Raw genomic sequence first — 14,224 nt, forward strand, 5'->3', positions numbered from 1 at the left:
TCCCGGCACAATACTGATACAATTACCATCTAGAGAGGAACAACCTGGTTCAATCACTGTTTGGACAGGACCATCCTGATACAAACACCATCTAGAAAAGAACAGCCTGGTACAATCACCGTTTAGACAGGATCATCCTGATACAAACACCATCTAGACAAGAACATCCTGATACAAACACCATCTAGAAAGAACAGCCTGATACAAACACCATCTAGAAAAGAACAGCCTGGTACAAACCGTTTAGAACATCCTGGTACAATCACCATCCTGATTAGACAGGAACATCCTGATACAAACACCATCTCCGGAAGCAATCAACATTTAGACAGGAACATCCTGATACAAACACCATCTAGACAGGAACATACTGATACAAACACCATCTAGACAGGAACATCCTGATACAAACACCATCGAGACAGGAACATCCGGAAGCAATCAACATTTAGACAGGAACATCCTGATACAAACACCATCTAGACACAAACACCATCAGAGACAGGAACATACTGATACAAACACCATCTAGACAGGAACATCCTGATACAAACACCATCTAGAACATCACTGATAGGAAGGAACATCCTGATACAAACACCATCTAGACAGGAACATCCGGAAGCAATCAACATTTAGACAGGATCATCCTGATACAAACACCATCTAGACAATCAACATTTAGACAGGAACATCCTGATACAAACACCATCTAGACAGGAACATCCTGATACAAACACCATCTAGACAGGAACATCCTGATACAAACACCATCTAGACAGGAACATCCTGATACAAACACCATCTAGACAGGAACATCCTGATACAAACACCATCTAGACAGGAACATCCGGAAGCAATCAACATTTAGACAGGAACATCCTGATACAAATACCATCTGAACAGGAACATACTGATACAAACACCATCTAGACAGGAACATCCTGATACAGACACAATCTAGACAGGAACATCCTGATACAAACACAATCTAGAGAAGAACATCCTGATACAAACACAATCTAGAGAAGAATATCCTGATACAAACACCATCTAGAGAAGAATATCCTGATACAAACACAATCTAGAGAAGAATATCCTGATACAAACACAATCTAGAGAAGAACATCCAGATACCAACACAATCTAGAGAAGAATATCCTGATACAAACACCATCTAGACAGGAACATCCTGATACAAACACCATCTAAACAGGAACATCCTGATACAAACACAGTCTAGAGAAGAATATCCTGATACAAACACCATCTAGACAGGAACATCCGGAAGCAATCAACATTTGGACAGGAACATCCTGATACAAACACCGTCCAGACAGGAACATCCTGATACAAACACCATCGATACCAGAACATCCTGATACAAACACCATCTAGACAGGAACTTCCGGAAGCAATCAACATCTAGACAAATACATCTGATACAATCACTGTATTCACAGAATACAATTACAATACAGATACAGATACAATTATAGCATAAACTGGAAAGATCTATTTCAATATTTATTCAAATATTTATGATGCATACATATATCTCTTTGTCACGTCATTATGAGTGCCACATCGGTTTAAAGTGGTAATCCAGAGTTCAGGTGTTTCCCACCCGTTAAGTATTGATTATGTGTAGTAGAGTGCTGTACATGAGTTCGTCACTATTCTCGGATGAACACCGCCATTCGATTAATCAAACCTGTTGGACCGCTATGTATAAATATAAGCGGTAAAATCGTGTCCACATTCACAGTAACTATTTATGAAACACTATAGTGATGATACCAGGGGGTCGGGAAAGGTTATAGTTCCAAGATAATGAGTTAAAGGAACGTATTGACTTTGAATCACTCGAACATCCGATAACTCTGTATATTAATACTGATTTGATGTGTGAATAATATCGCATTAAAGTAAACACATCGGCCACTTTGGCTCTTGATAGTGTACGAAACTTTCGCTTGCGCTTATAGTTTCGCCTCTATTCCACTGCCCATGAAAAACGTTGGTTTAAAGGTGGGGTCCTGAATGGCGTCTCTGGTGATGTTGAATCGACTGATGTCATACTGGGTTCGGCCGTCAATGGCGAGTTCGCTCAGGATCTTACCAAGAATTCCTGCAAACCTGAAAAGAGGAAGAACCGTGGAAGCATGGAAATCAGTCATCAGCGAATTCGTTTTGAAAAAACGCAACCAAACTTCGTACTGAAGATGTGTGATTACAACTACACCACACCACACCACACTACATACCACACAACACAATACCCCACACACCACACCTCACCTCACCGCACCGCACCGCACCGCACCACATCACACTGATATAATATTTATATTTGAACTCAATCCAACTCAAACGAAGACACAGACTAACACACACGTATACACGAGCACAGACGCGTGTGTTGGAATAATCATGTATTACAATAATTAAGTATTAAACACATCACAAGTACAGTAACCCACGTTAATACTGAACAAGCTTATATCGAACGGGCGGATATAACGAACTATTGTTGTATATTATATTCGAAATGCCTATAACGAAATATGGTTATAACGAACTAAAACCATTTACTCTATGACGGTCACACAAACAGTGTATGATATCTCACTTGTACGCATGCCCAGCTCCACAACAAACGATGACGTCAGACCAGCCCTTGTATGCGCATGTGTCGACCACGAAGTTCCTATCTGGAGGCATAGTGTAGAGGCAGGTCCTGGTGTTAAGGATCGGTCCAGCAAACTGAAAACAATGGCGCACAACGTCAAGTACAGCAAGGAAGTTTCAACCTTGCCTTTAACAACGTGCAGAAACGACCTCACACAGTGTGTCCGTGAAGATGACGGTCTATGCTTAAACCTCTGGGGTACCTCACTTCACCATTCACGCACGCACTCACAGAGATTCTTCTGAGCTGATGAAAGAGAAAACCATACATTGAAAGGAGTACTCTCCGTCTCGTGTGTTGTATGTTTTGTGCTGCTTATAGCAGAAACATGCAGTCAATGAAGGAGGGGTGGCCCAACTGGCAAGCCGAAGACCCGGGTTCGAATGCCCTGAAGAATTATCTGAAGCCAGTTCCAAGTGCGGATCCACCTTGATATGTCTGGGTTGCCTAAATGGAAGCCTAACCTGTTCCTGGGTCAGTCACTCTGGTAAAATAGATATACTTATTGATATGCAACACAATTTACTTACAATGCGCTAATTCTCGTGGACAACCGAGTCAAACATTTGAAGCTGACCCGACCATTGAGCCTGAATTTTGAGCAACTTGTAGTATATCAATTTATATTAGGGAAATGTTTCATGATTCGTAAAATTTATGTCATTCATCTACCTTAGGACAAATCTCGTTGACGAGATCAGTGCAAGCCTTTTCTCGCACTGGATCGGGATCAAACGTCCTGGTGTCGGCGGTGACCGCGTGACCTCCAGCGTCGATGCCGACCTTGGTGCCTGTGTTGCCGTGGATAGGGAGGGTGTAAATGTCGTAACGGGACCCGTGGAAACACCACACTGGAAACCTAGACAGGTAACATCTTTGAAGTGAAATAATTCAAGGTTTTCTGAATCATGTGTATTAACAGTGGTCTGGCCGTACATACAGCAGTGTAGAAGCTCAAATTTGGGATGATTCAGGTTCATCGTTCTCATCTATATGATACAATATTTTGTTGATATCGTCACTTATTTGAAATCGCGAATTAACGAAACATATTGGCAACAGATGCGAACAATGACTCATATTACTGATACAACAGGTATTAAGTGTTTCTGTAAGAGGTGAAGTACACAATCCGTATAGGTTCTTGGCGGATGGGGCGAAACTTACTACAGTAACGTGTCCACCTGAAACAGGTTGTATTTGTTCAAAAATGTTCGGAGCACATGTACTTTAACAATTCACACACATACGTTCTTCAAAAAGAAACGCGTGCGCGTTATCAGCAGTTCATTCCGACATATTTTGACACCAATCGTCATTAGCATAATTCCTATGTTTAAATCCCGTTAATCATGTCTCCTGCTTCCAAAGATCCAATGGCGATATTTCCGTCAGTAGCATTCAATCTTGGCATTTTTTTTATCTTCGTTTACGTCGTAAATTAACGAAACACATCCGAAAATGTGTTCGTAAATGTTTGTCATAAACGTGAAAACGACACATGAAACGTGCATGCAGATTGTTTTCCACGTAATGCACGTGCAATGTGTCGGACACATGAGTAGAGACATCCACTATAAAAGGCCAAACCAAATTCATCATTTCATTACGAAAGCAGGGGAGTCCCAGTCTGTCGTTGCAAGACACTTCAACGTCCACCACAGCACCATATCTCGATTATGGCATCGATATACCCGCTTCAATTCCACGCAGGATCGTCCCAAAAGTGGAATACCAAGAGTGACCACTCCTGCTCAGGACCGATTCATCCGGGTGTTTCACCTACGTCACCGAATTGCTACAGCAACGGACACTGCAGGACAGGTGCCTGGTCTTCGAAGAATTTCCGACCAAACCATCAGAAATCGTCTGAGAGAAGTGGGAATTCGAGCATATCGACCAAAAGTTGGATCTATCCTGACACGACTACACCGATAACGACGTGTCCAATGGTGCAACAGGGTACAGGCATGGAACCTGGGGAACACATTGAACGCGTTTGGTTCAGCGATGAATCATGTTTACTCCTGCAACGACGGGATGGGGAGACAACATGTCTTTCGACGTCAACACGAACGTTTGGCGACGAACTGCGTTCGACAGGTGGACAGATTTTGTGGAGGATGAGTTGTGGTGTGGGGTGCCATGTCCTACACGGGTAGTTCAGAACTAAAAGTGATTCGAGGCAATCTTACAGCAATCTTATATCGACCAAATCCTGCGACCTCACTTCCTCCCACTTATTAACCGCCAGAGGGAGCTGTTTCAACACGACAACTCTCAACCCCACACAGCTCGTGTAACAGGTGCCCATGTCGCCAATGCAAACGTCAATGGCTTTCCAAATCGATTGATCTTCACCCGATCGAGCATCTATGGGACAAACTTCATCGACGCGTCCGTAAACGTCACCTTCGTCCTCAGACACTTGAAGAACTTGCCAACGCGTTGCAGGAGGAATGGCGAAGAATTCCCCAAGCAATAAATCCGACGTATGCAATCTCTTCCAAAGCAGTGTCGAGCAGTGATAGCTGCAAGTGTTGGTGTCACCAGGTACTGAACTGAAGGACCCCTTGTGACCACACATGTGCAGTGAGTGAACTGAATCAATGTTGACAATGACAACAATACATATGTTCATCCGTGTGTCGAATCTGCTTCATCCATGTTCAAGCTTAATCGACTTATGCACACTTAAATACGTTTAATGGAAAGAGATTATTACACGAGCAAGTGTGTCAAACCAGTGTGAAAATTTTCGTATAACTCGCATGACACTCCTGTCAATCTTTTATCCCATCAACGACAGTATTATGGAATAATATCCCATTAGAAAAGCGAATGTTACTATCAACAGAGACGTTTAAATCATATTTGAAGAAACCTATTGTCATGGCACCAGCATATTTTGTCTACAGGTATCCGCAAACAAAATATTATTCATACTCGTTTAAGATATCATGTAAGTGAATTGAATTACGATTTATTTAATATTGGCATAAGAAAGACTCAAAATGTGAATGTGGGAATTTACGAGAAAATGTTTGTCACTTCATGTTTGAGAGTTCTCTATATAACGAACACAGAACGAAAATGTTTAACCTTTTAAATTTGTGTACATGATGATGCTTTAAATTTAGATTTATTATTAAATGGCAGCAAGAACTTATCACTAACTCAAAATCATGCAATATTTAAGGCAGTTCAGCATTACATATCAAATAGCAAGCGTTTTTCTTGAATGCTGTAAATATTTTCACATGTCTTAATAACTAACTCTGTACATAGGTCTCTACCATTTCTGTACCGTATTTCTTTCTATATTACATGTATGTTGTTGTATATTTATCATGTTGTAAATACTCGGGAGATGGTTACCTAAGTTGGATAACTTGTTCCTCATCCCTTTCTTCACTGAATAAAATATGTTTAAATCAATGACGCACTTGCTCGAGTGTAATAATTTCTTTATTATCCATTTTATTCATGTAAATTTGTGTTGTTATTGGCGTTACGTTCAATTGTTTAATGACGTCACAGAGGACGAACTACAGAAACAATGGTTGCTGGGCAAAAGTGATATGTGCACATGCGATATATATGACACTGGTTATGTTTCACCATAGGGATAATAAATTTCCTTATTTTTGGCCTATGGGTTTCTTCTTCTTTTTTTTCGAAGAGTGTATAATGAACCATACAGAGCTGACACCCAACTAATGAAGTTCAGTTATCTTTACCAGTTTCATCAACTTGCTTTATGATATAATTAATAAGCTTTGATTGAAATCAAACATTGGATATTGAACGTTTTTCCCTGAACAGCATACTAATGGATTCAACGTGGTTATCGCTGAGGTATACATTTACAACATCGGAACGTTCTTCTAACCGCAACATCTAATCCCAATGAAATTTTACACCGCGCATTAACAGCGTGTACACAAAACCCTGAGTAGGTGTGCCTGCTAGGAATCTCAAAGTCGCCTGAAGGCCAGTGTCCTGTGAAAGGTATGGCCCTTACTGCTTGAGCTCGGCAACACTAGAGGTTAGATAAAACAGACAGGGAACTATTGTCGTTTACTAAATATGGCTACCAAGTCGTTAATTGGATAGTTAATACTATTTTCCCCTGAGCCAATATGGCCCAGCTCGGAGTAGCTCATCTGGTGGTATGTTGGGAAATATGAAAGTTATGCACCATTTTGCCATCACGGTGTCGTGCACGTGTTTCTCAGCATAGTGTGCACAGCAGATATAAATATACACGCCCGAAATTACCTTAAAGACGTTTAGCATCATTACACATTTGCTAGCTAACATTTCGTGTGTTTCCTTATTTTTGGTTGAAAATTTGAAGCAAATGTAGGTATATTCTCAAAACCTTTTAAATAGAATATACATGATGTTTCAATAACGCTATGATATTTCATTCCCCGATTTTAAAGGAAAGTACCATGTATTGTTTGTTTCACAGATACCCACGTTTACAAATAAACTTCATCACATATATTTTCAATGTGTTTATAAAACAGCAAATCGTAAGTATATTAAATTAAATCTGATAATATTGAAAACGTTCCCACTGTGGCCATATTTTAAGTGTTTATCCTCGTCTATCTCCGTCACCGTGTTGACAGGGGTATGGTAAACTGAATCTTAAAGCAAATGGATCCTCAATTCAATAATACAGACTTACGATAGTCGTAACACTACGATAGCTTTGTGAAACGGGGCCCTGAAGGGTGACGGTACGCAACCCACGTGATGGGATGTAACTATACCTGTCTTTTGTGAACAGCTTCATGTGCGGCGTGGCGTAGAACGTCGCCTGTTCCTGTGTGACTGTGACGGGGACGTGGACGCCGATCGTCCCCAGAACCGAGTTGAGCCACCCCCCAGACGTCACCACCACCTTCCGGCACTCGAACACGCCCTTCGTTGTGTGGACCTATTTATCAGATGTCCTGGTGAGAATTTGTCTAATGGCTTTTGCTTAAAAGGAAACCATCGATGGGAACTCTAAAACTGGAACACCTAATGTACCACGTGACCAAATATTCTGCTATGAAATTTCTATATTGCATAAGAGCACTCTGTTTGAGGTGTTAGCAGAAATTGATTTGGTGAAAGCGGACCGGAAACGGGCCATTCCATGCTCTCCACGGAGACGTTACATTTCTAACAACAAACTTATGTGAATTACATTTAAAAAAACAAAAGACAAAATTGCGATGATCATTGATCGGACTGAGCGAGCGAACTTATTGTCATAGCGACTAATTCAGGACAGCCATCGTCCAAATAATTAAAAAGTCCAAAAACTATGTAGTCAAGACGCGTGAGACTTTATTGTAATAATTTATATCACGCTAATCTGTATTCTTAATCACTACTGTAAATTCTTGCATTGTACATTGACTTATCAGCCAATTAATCACTGTATATTACAATAATAGCGTTAATCGGTTATCCCCCTTGGCCGTGTCTGCCATCACATCAACTGCTCAAGGAAGTGCTATTGTTTTTATTGTTGAGTCGTCACCTGTCCATTGTTGAGTCGTCACCTGTCCATTGTTGTGTCGTCACCTGTCCATTGTTGTGTCGTCACCTGTCCATTGTTGTCAAAAACTGTATATATATGCTCACATCTACATGTATATTGGAAAGAAACAGAGAACGAGTCCGGTATTCCGACTGTCTGTGTAGGGTCGACCGCGAACCGCTCGTAGGAAAGGCCCTGGGGTTGAGCAGGTAATCCGCTCACCTCATTTATGTCTTGTGTATTTGTTTGTCATGTCACTAAAGACGTTTGAACTCAACTAAGCTTTCGTCTTCGTCAACGTATTCTACGTACACCTAATCTTAAACATGAGCTAATTCCCCAGTCGACGCATATCCACGCGTTGACATTATCATAAAAGAAATCGACTGGATTCAATTATGCACTGATGTGTGTGACTCTTAGTGCTACATTCTGTCGTCAGCGGGTGTCACACAGTTCATAGGGTGACATGAACGTGACGCAGGAGAGACACACCAATCAGCTGAGTTTACCTTTACACTGTCGGTGACATATTGGCACTTACAATGAGAGAATGAGCAGAAGTCGGTTCTGACGCCATTTTGAACAACATTGAGTTGTTGAGTTGAGTAAACAGCCCGAAGTGATACAGGCCTGATACACTGACCACTTGACCAAAACCCACGAGCACAGGTACTGTGGTGAAACATCTACAAACCTACGGTAGATTCGAACCCACAATGAAAGAACTTTGGCAAGAAAATCAAACCGAATTATGGCGCCTAAGATGACGGGACCATCCTTGCCCCAGGACTTTCAATGGCAATACTTACCATGATGTTACCGCTATTAGCCCTGTGAAGCCTAGTGACGGGGCACCTGTCTATGACAGTTGCCCCATTCCCCCTGGCTAACTGTATGTGGGCTGCATTAGCCATAGCGGCGTCTACTATCCCAGAATGGTCCACGTAAAACCCCACAACGTTTGACTCCAGATTGAACTGAGGAAAGCGCCGCATCAACTCCGTACTTGTCAGGCGATCAAACCTGAAAACAAAACCGTTTGACCAACTTTATGTATGCGTGATTTCAAACTTATGGCCATTATTATTACATTTATTGATTTATAACGTTGTCTACCTGATCTGTTACTTTTCATTTTGCGATCAAATGTGTATGAGTCATATTATTCAGTTTAGTGAAATGAATATGACATGTGTAAATTCTACTTTGTATTTAGTTGGTTTGTTGTTTACGTCGCACTCAGCAATATTCCAGCTGTATGACGGCAGTCTGTAAATAATCGAGTCTGGACCAGACAATCCAGTGATCAACAACATGGGCATCGATCTACGCATCTGGGATATGATGACGCGTGTCAACCAAGTCAGCGAGCCTGACCACCCGATCCCGTTAGTCGCCTCTTACGACAAGCATGGGTTACTGAAGACCAATTTTAATCCGGATCTTCACGGGTATTTATATATTTTGTAATCCATTAGGACAAGTCTATCAGGTTTAACTACACTATATGTTACAATAAGTATCTGCTAAGTCTAATAATGAAAAACGACATTAAATACTTTACATAAAGATACCGGAGAGCAAATGTACTTTGTACTCTAATACGTATGTTTACGTGGAATTTTGTTAACTTTGTTTGTTGTTGATGTTTGATATTTCGTGTATGTCGTACTTGACGTTGTCTCTGGTCATCGCCGCCATGTACGTCTCCAGCACGTGGTCACCTTCACCCTTCCTCGCCAGCTGCAAACCTCCAGTTTTGTGAATGATTTTTAAACCACTTTCTCGTTCCAGGGTTTCCCATCTGTATTGAACACAGTGATAACACATTTATGAATGATCAATGTTTTACCATCAGTGCAGATCCGTATTCAAATTACAAAACATGCCTTCGACTTTTAGATTTAAATAAGTAATATTTTACAAGTTATTTTACTGCTCTTTGTCAAAAGGTTTTTAACAATCACTAATACAATTTTTGTCTTTTTCTCTCCACATTTTATCTGAATTTGAAATGCCGAAGATAAAACTCCTATAAAACTGATATAATGCCGATGTGACACATTTGTTTCGAAATCCACGTTGGTGGCAAATTTAAATTTAGCTACTTGACATGCGTATACTGGTTCTCCCTCTCTATATACATATGTACGACTATGGAATAATTTTAGAACACATGCGTACTTACGCGCTGTAGGCATGAGGAACAAGGCGACTGTATACCTCGTCGTGGTAACCATAGCGACTGGAAATATAACACGATAACTATAACATTCACCAAATCTTCATGGAAGCCCGAAGATACACGAATTGATCCTAAAATAATCAATATCTCCAAACAGAAATTAACAAATATGGAAATCACTTTATGACAACGGGGTTTGAAATTTACAATTGAAGGTGAGGTGAAATGGGGTTTAATGTCGTACTTAAGAATATTTCGCTCATATGACGACGTGCATGCATGCGTATGTGTATGTGTGACAGCTTGTTCTAGCCCAGACTTAAGCTGGTTTTATTGTGCTAGCCCACTGAGATACCATGCCGCAGTTAAGCATGAATACCCCACTCAGACACATTATACTCCGAGCCGATAGGTCCTTGCTGTACCCATAAATGCCGAGCGCCAGGCAGGGAACAACAAGTACCATATTTTAACATGTTTTGGTATGACGCGGCCGGGGATCGAACTTGCGACCTTCCGCTCTCCGGGTGGACGCTCTAACCACTACACCACGGAAGAGGCTGAACAACTGAAAGTGGATATACATAAATTCTTTAGGCGACTGAGCCTTGTGGAATTTTTTGGAGCTTCTGCAAAAGATGGCATGGTCAACACTCAGAAAGTTTGGACATCAACCAGTTCGTGAACAACAAAAATACGTTTACTCGTAAACAGAATAGAAAGAAACATCTGGATGATTTCATAGATATTATCCGAAATCTCTTGCAGTCATTTTTGCAAGTTGAATTTATGTTAGTTCATGAGCCCCTACCTTTTCGAAGAGAATATAAAGAGCAATGCAGGCCTTTACTTTTTAAGTTTTGGTGAGTTTAGTTTTACGCCACACTCTACTTTTTAAGAGTGTTGTACTTACATAACTCGGGAAACATCATCTGAACCGCCTCTTCCATGCCCAAGTTCAAATTGTTCCAAACCCAGAACTGAAAGACAATTGGAATGTCGATGATTTACCAACTATCATGATGTACGACGTGACGGTTTTGATGATATACCTTGGACTGGGTAGATAAACAACATACGAAAGACCTTCTTGCGGTGTATGTTAGCAACAAACAATCGCTAACTTCTTATGCTAATGAGGTCATGTTTACGATTTTCGCAAACAGCTGGAGTGTTTGAGTTGGGTTAACGCCTCTTTGAACAGAATATCAGATCTGGTTATTGTTGGAGGAAATCCCGAAGTGGTGGTCTCACACGTTCACCACAGAGGCGTACACGACAACGGCTGAGAAACCTAGAAATACAATCGGGGCGAATAAAAGTTCCTAACGAATAAAAGGCGAACCAACATCATAAGTTTCTGGCGTAACTAAGGGACGCAACTCTGAACAACAGTTTGAGGCTGTATCTACCGTGTAGTCGTTGACTGCAGATAATTGAAGGGTAACTTGTTACCGATAGAGTCAAGTTGACTGCTCCACGGCACATGAACGCAATAACGTTATCCTGAATGAATATTTGGTTAGTTTGTGTTTCAACGATTGGTAGCGCCATTTTGGTGTGTGAAAAGTGACTTTAGAGTCACATTGTGTGCTTTATACGCTATTTTTATGAAACTTAGACATGTTTTGTAAATTAATTATATTATCTGAAATCCAAACTTTAGAGGAAACACATCTCACCACATATTTTGTATATGTGATTAATGGACGGAGAACTTTTGATGCACTGCAGCAATGTACACTTGTCTTTAATTGAACCTCATACGCTGGAGTTTCACCTAAGACGATTTGAAGCTGTCATGTATGTAGACGATAATCAACTCACAATAGGATGAGTCGAAACTTCTTTAAAACCAAATACAATTATTAGTAATACAAGTCTATCGAGCGGTGATTCACACGCATCTTCAAACCATGTCCATTATACCTCTATATGACTACCGACACTACCCGCGAGATAATTATAGTGCTGGACAATGTCACAATTTGCCCTGTTTACACGCTTAGATTAATCCTTGTGAAATAGCTAGATTTCCTAAACGTTATATATTAGTTATTTATGGATATGTGCACTATATAAATATACTATAATAATAATATATCCTATAACTGTGCGGCCATATTCTGCCGCGTCAGCTGAATAGACTGAATGTCAATTATTCAGCCTACTCAAACGTATGTTTACTGACAGCTACCTGACCCGTCCTACTCTATCTAATAGAAGAACATCATACATAGGATAAGTCTCGCCGTGTCCTGGATTGTCAGACTTGAGTGTAAGCGGATTGTAAAGCATGCTTGGAATACAATCATATCGTGGGTAATGTCCACAGAAAGTTCTCACCACTACATACAAACACATTCTCCTTGCTGGACGTGATATGTAGATGCGTTAGAATCACCGATTGATAAACTTCTATTAATACTCCACACCTTAACCTAATACACGACATAACATAATCTCGATCTATGCCAATAATGGTTGTCACCCCTTCAATTTTTTAATTGTGTGGGGTGAGTGTGGGGAAGTGTGGGGGGTGTTGGGGAGGGGTGACAACCATTATTGGCATGAGTATACTTGGGTTGAGGTTCTGTTGAGGTAGAATAAAACTGTCTAGCGTTATCGATCTGAATTCATCCCAAGGTCACCTGATATGAGTGAGTGAGTGAGTTTAGTTTTACGCTGTTTTCGGCAACATTCCAATATCATGGACTCTAGAAATGGGCCTCAAAATTGTACCCATGTTGGGAATCGAACGGGGGGTCTTCGAACGGACGCTTTAACCACTGCCCCTCACTTGGTATGAAAATTGATCCGATCACTCTGCTGTTCTTTACATCAGGGGGCGGTGGGGCAGACAAGTGGAGGAAATGTTCGCTCGAAGACCCGGGTTTGATTCTCCACATGTGAAGCCCATTGCTGGTAACCCCCGCCTTGATATTGCTGGAATATTGCTAAAAGCGACGTAAACTAAACTCACTCACTCCTTTACATCACATCAGCCATCCACAAGAATAACGAATCCCGGCCTTGCCTTGCCAGACCAACATTTTATCGATCTGAATGACATGTTGCGTTTTACTCCAGTTCGCAAACACAATGCAATGAACCTATTTTTAACAGCCATGACATACTTGTGGCGTCAAAGATAAATGTGAGCGATATTCAATAGCAAGCATGCATATATACCTGAGGACGATGTCTTTGACAACCAGTACACTGCGGCGCTGCCGATTCCTCCACATCCGACGACGATAGTGTCAAAATAACGAGTTGCCTTGCCCGACATGCTGTAAACTATGTAGGTCGACACAAACGTTTGATTAAGTCTGTACCTGACGCAGGTGTGTCTTTATGACTTACATCAGAATCTTTATACAAGGCACATTGGTAGGTCTACCATATTCCTATACCATATAATAATAAACCTACTGAACTGCCCCCTCCCACTTTTTCCCCAGAGGGCCGCCTTTGCGATATTATCCAATCACATCGTACGACACAAACAACAAATGCGATAGGGCAACCACGTGGTCTAGCACGTGGTCTCAGGGCTACCGGGCGTCTGCTACGTATAGCATCCGCTGATGGGTTCTCACTCTTTAACACCATTAACGAATAAACTTATAAATATTTGAATTAAAAGACGTAGCTAATTATTATTTCATTAATATATTTGTTTATTACTTGTGAAGAGAAAGGGGTCTATATCAAGGGGTGCTGTTTTACATCTAAATATAGTGACGATAGTGTCAAAATAACGAGTTGCCTTGCCCGACATGCTGTAAACTATGGA

The 14,224-nt window shown here is 41.0% G+C and overlaps 1 protein-coding gene across 1 annotated transcript; it reads right to left on the minus strand.

Moving 5' to 3' along the window:
• Positions 1-1,514: 1,514 nt before the first annotated feature.
• On the minus strand, positions 1,515-13,878 carry LOC124271985 (monomeric sarcosine oxidase-like). Its single transcript, XM_046707155.1, has 9 exons — positions 13,618-13,878; positions 11,339-11,405; positions 10,429-10,485; positions 9,913-10,044; positions 9,050-9,263; positions 7,477-7,643; positions 3,365-3,551; positions 2,633-2,766; positions 1,515-2,139 (listed from the first exon to the last, which is right to left on the minus strand). The coding sequence occupies exons 1-9, from the start codon at positions 13,715-13,717 to the stop codon at positions 1,983-1,985; spliced, it is 1,215 nt and encodes a 404-aa protein (XP_046563111.1). The 5' UTR covers positions 13,718-13,878; the 3' UTR covers positions 1,515-1,982.
• Between the last annotated feature and the right edge of the window lie 346 nt (positions 13,879-14,224).

The sequence above is a fragment of the Haliotis rubra genome, unplaced genomic scaffold (assembly GCF_003918875.1).
Source record: "Haliotis rubra isolate DU_JTF1 unplaced genomic scaffold, ASM391887v1 Scf103, whole genome shotgun sequence".
NCBI lineage: Eukaryota > Metazoa > Mollusca > Gastropoda > Lepetellida > Haliotidae > Haliotis > Haliotis rubra.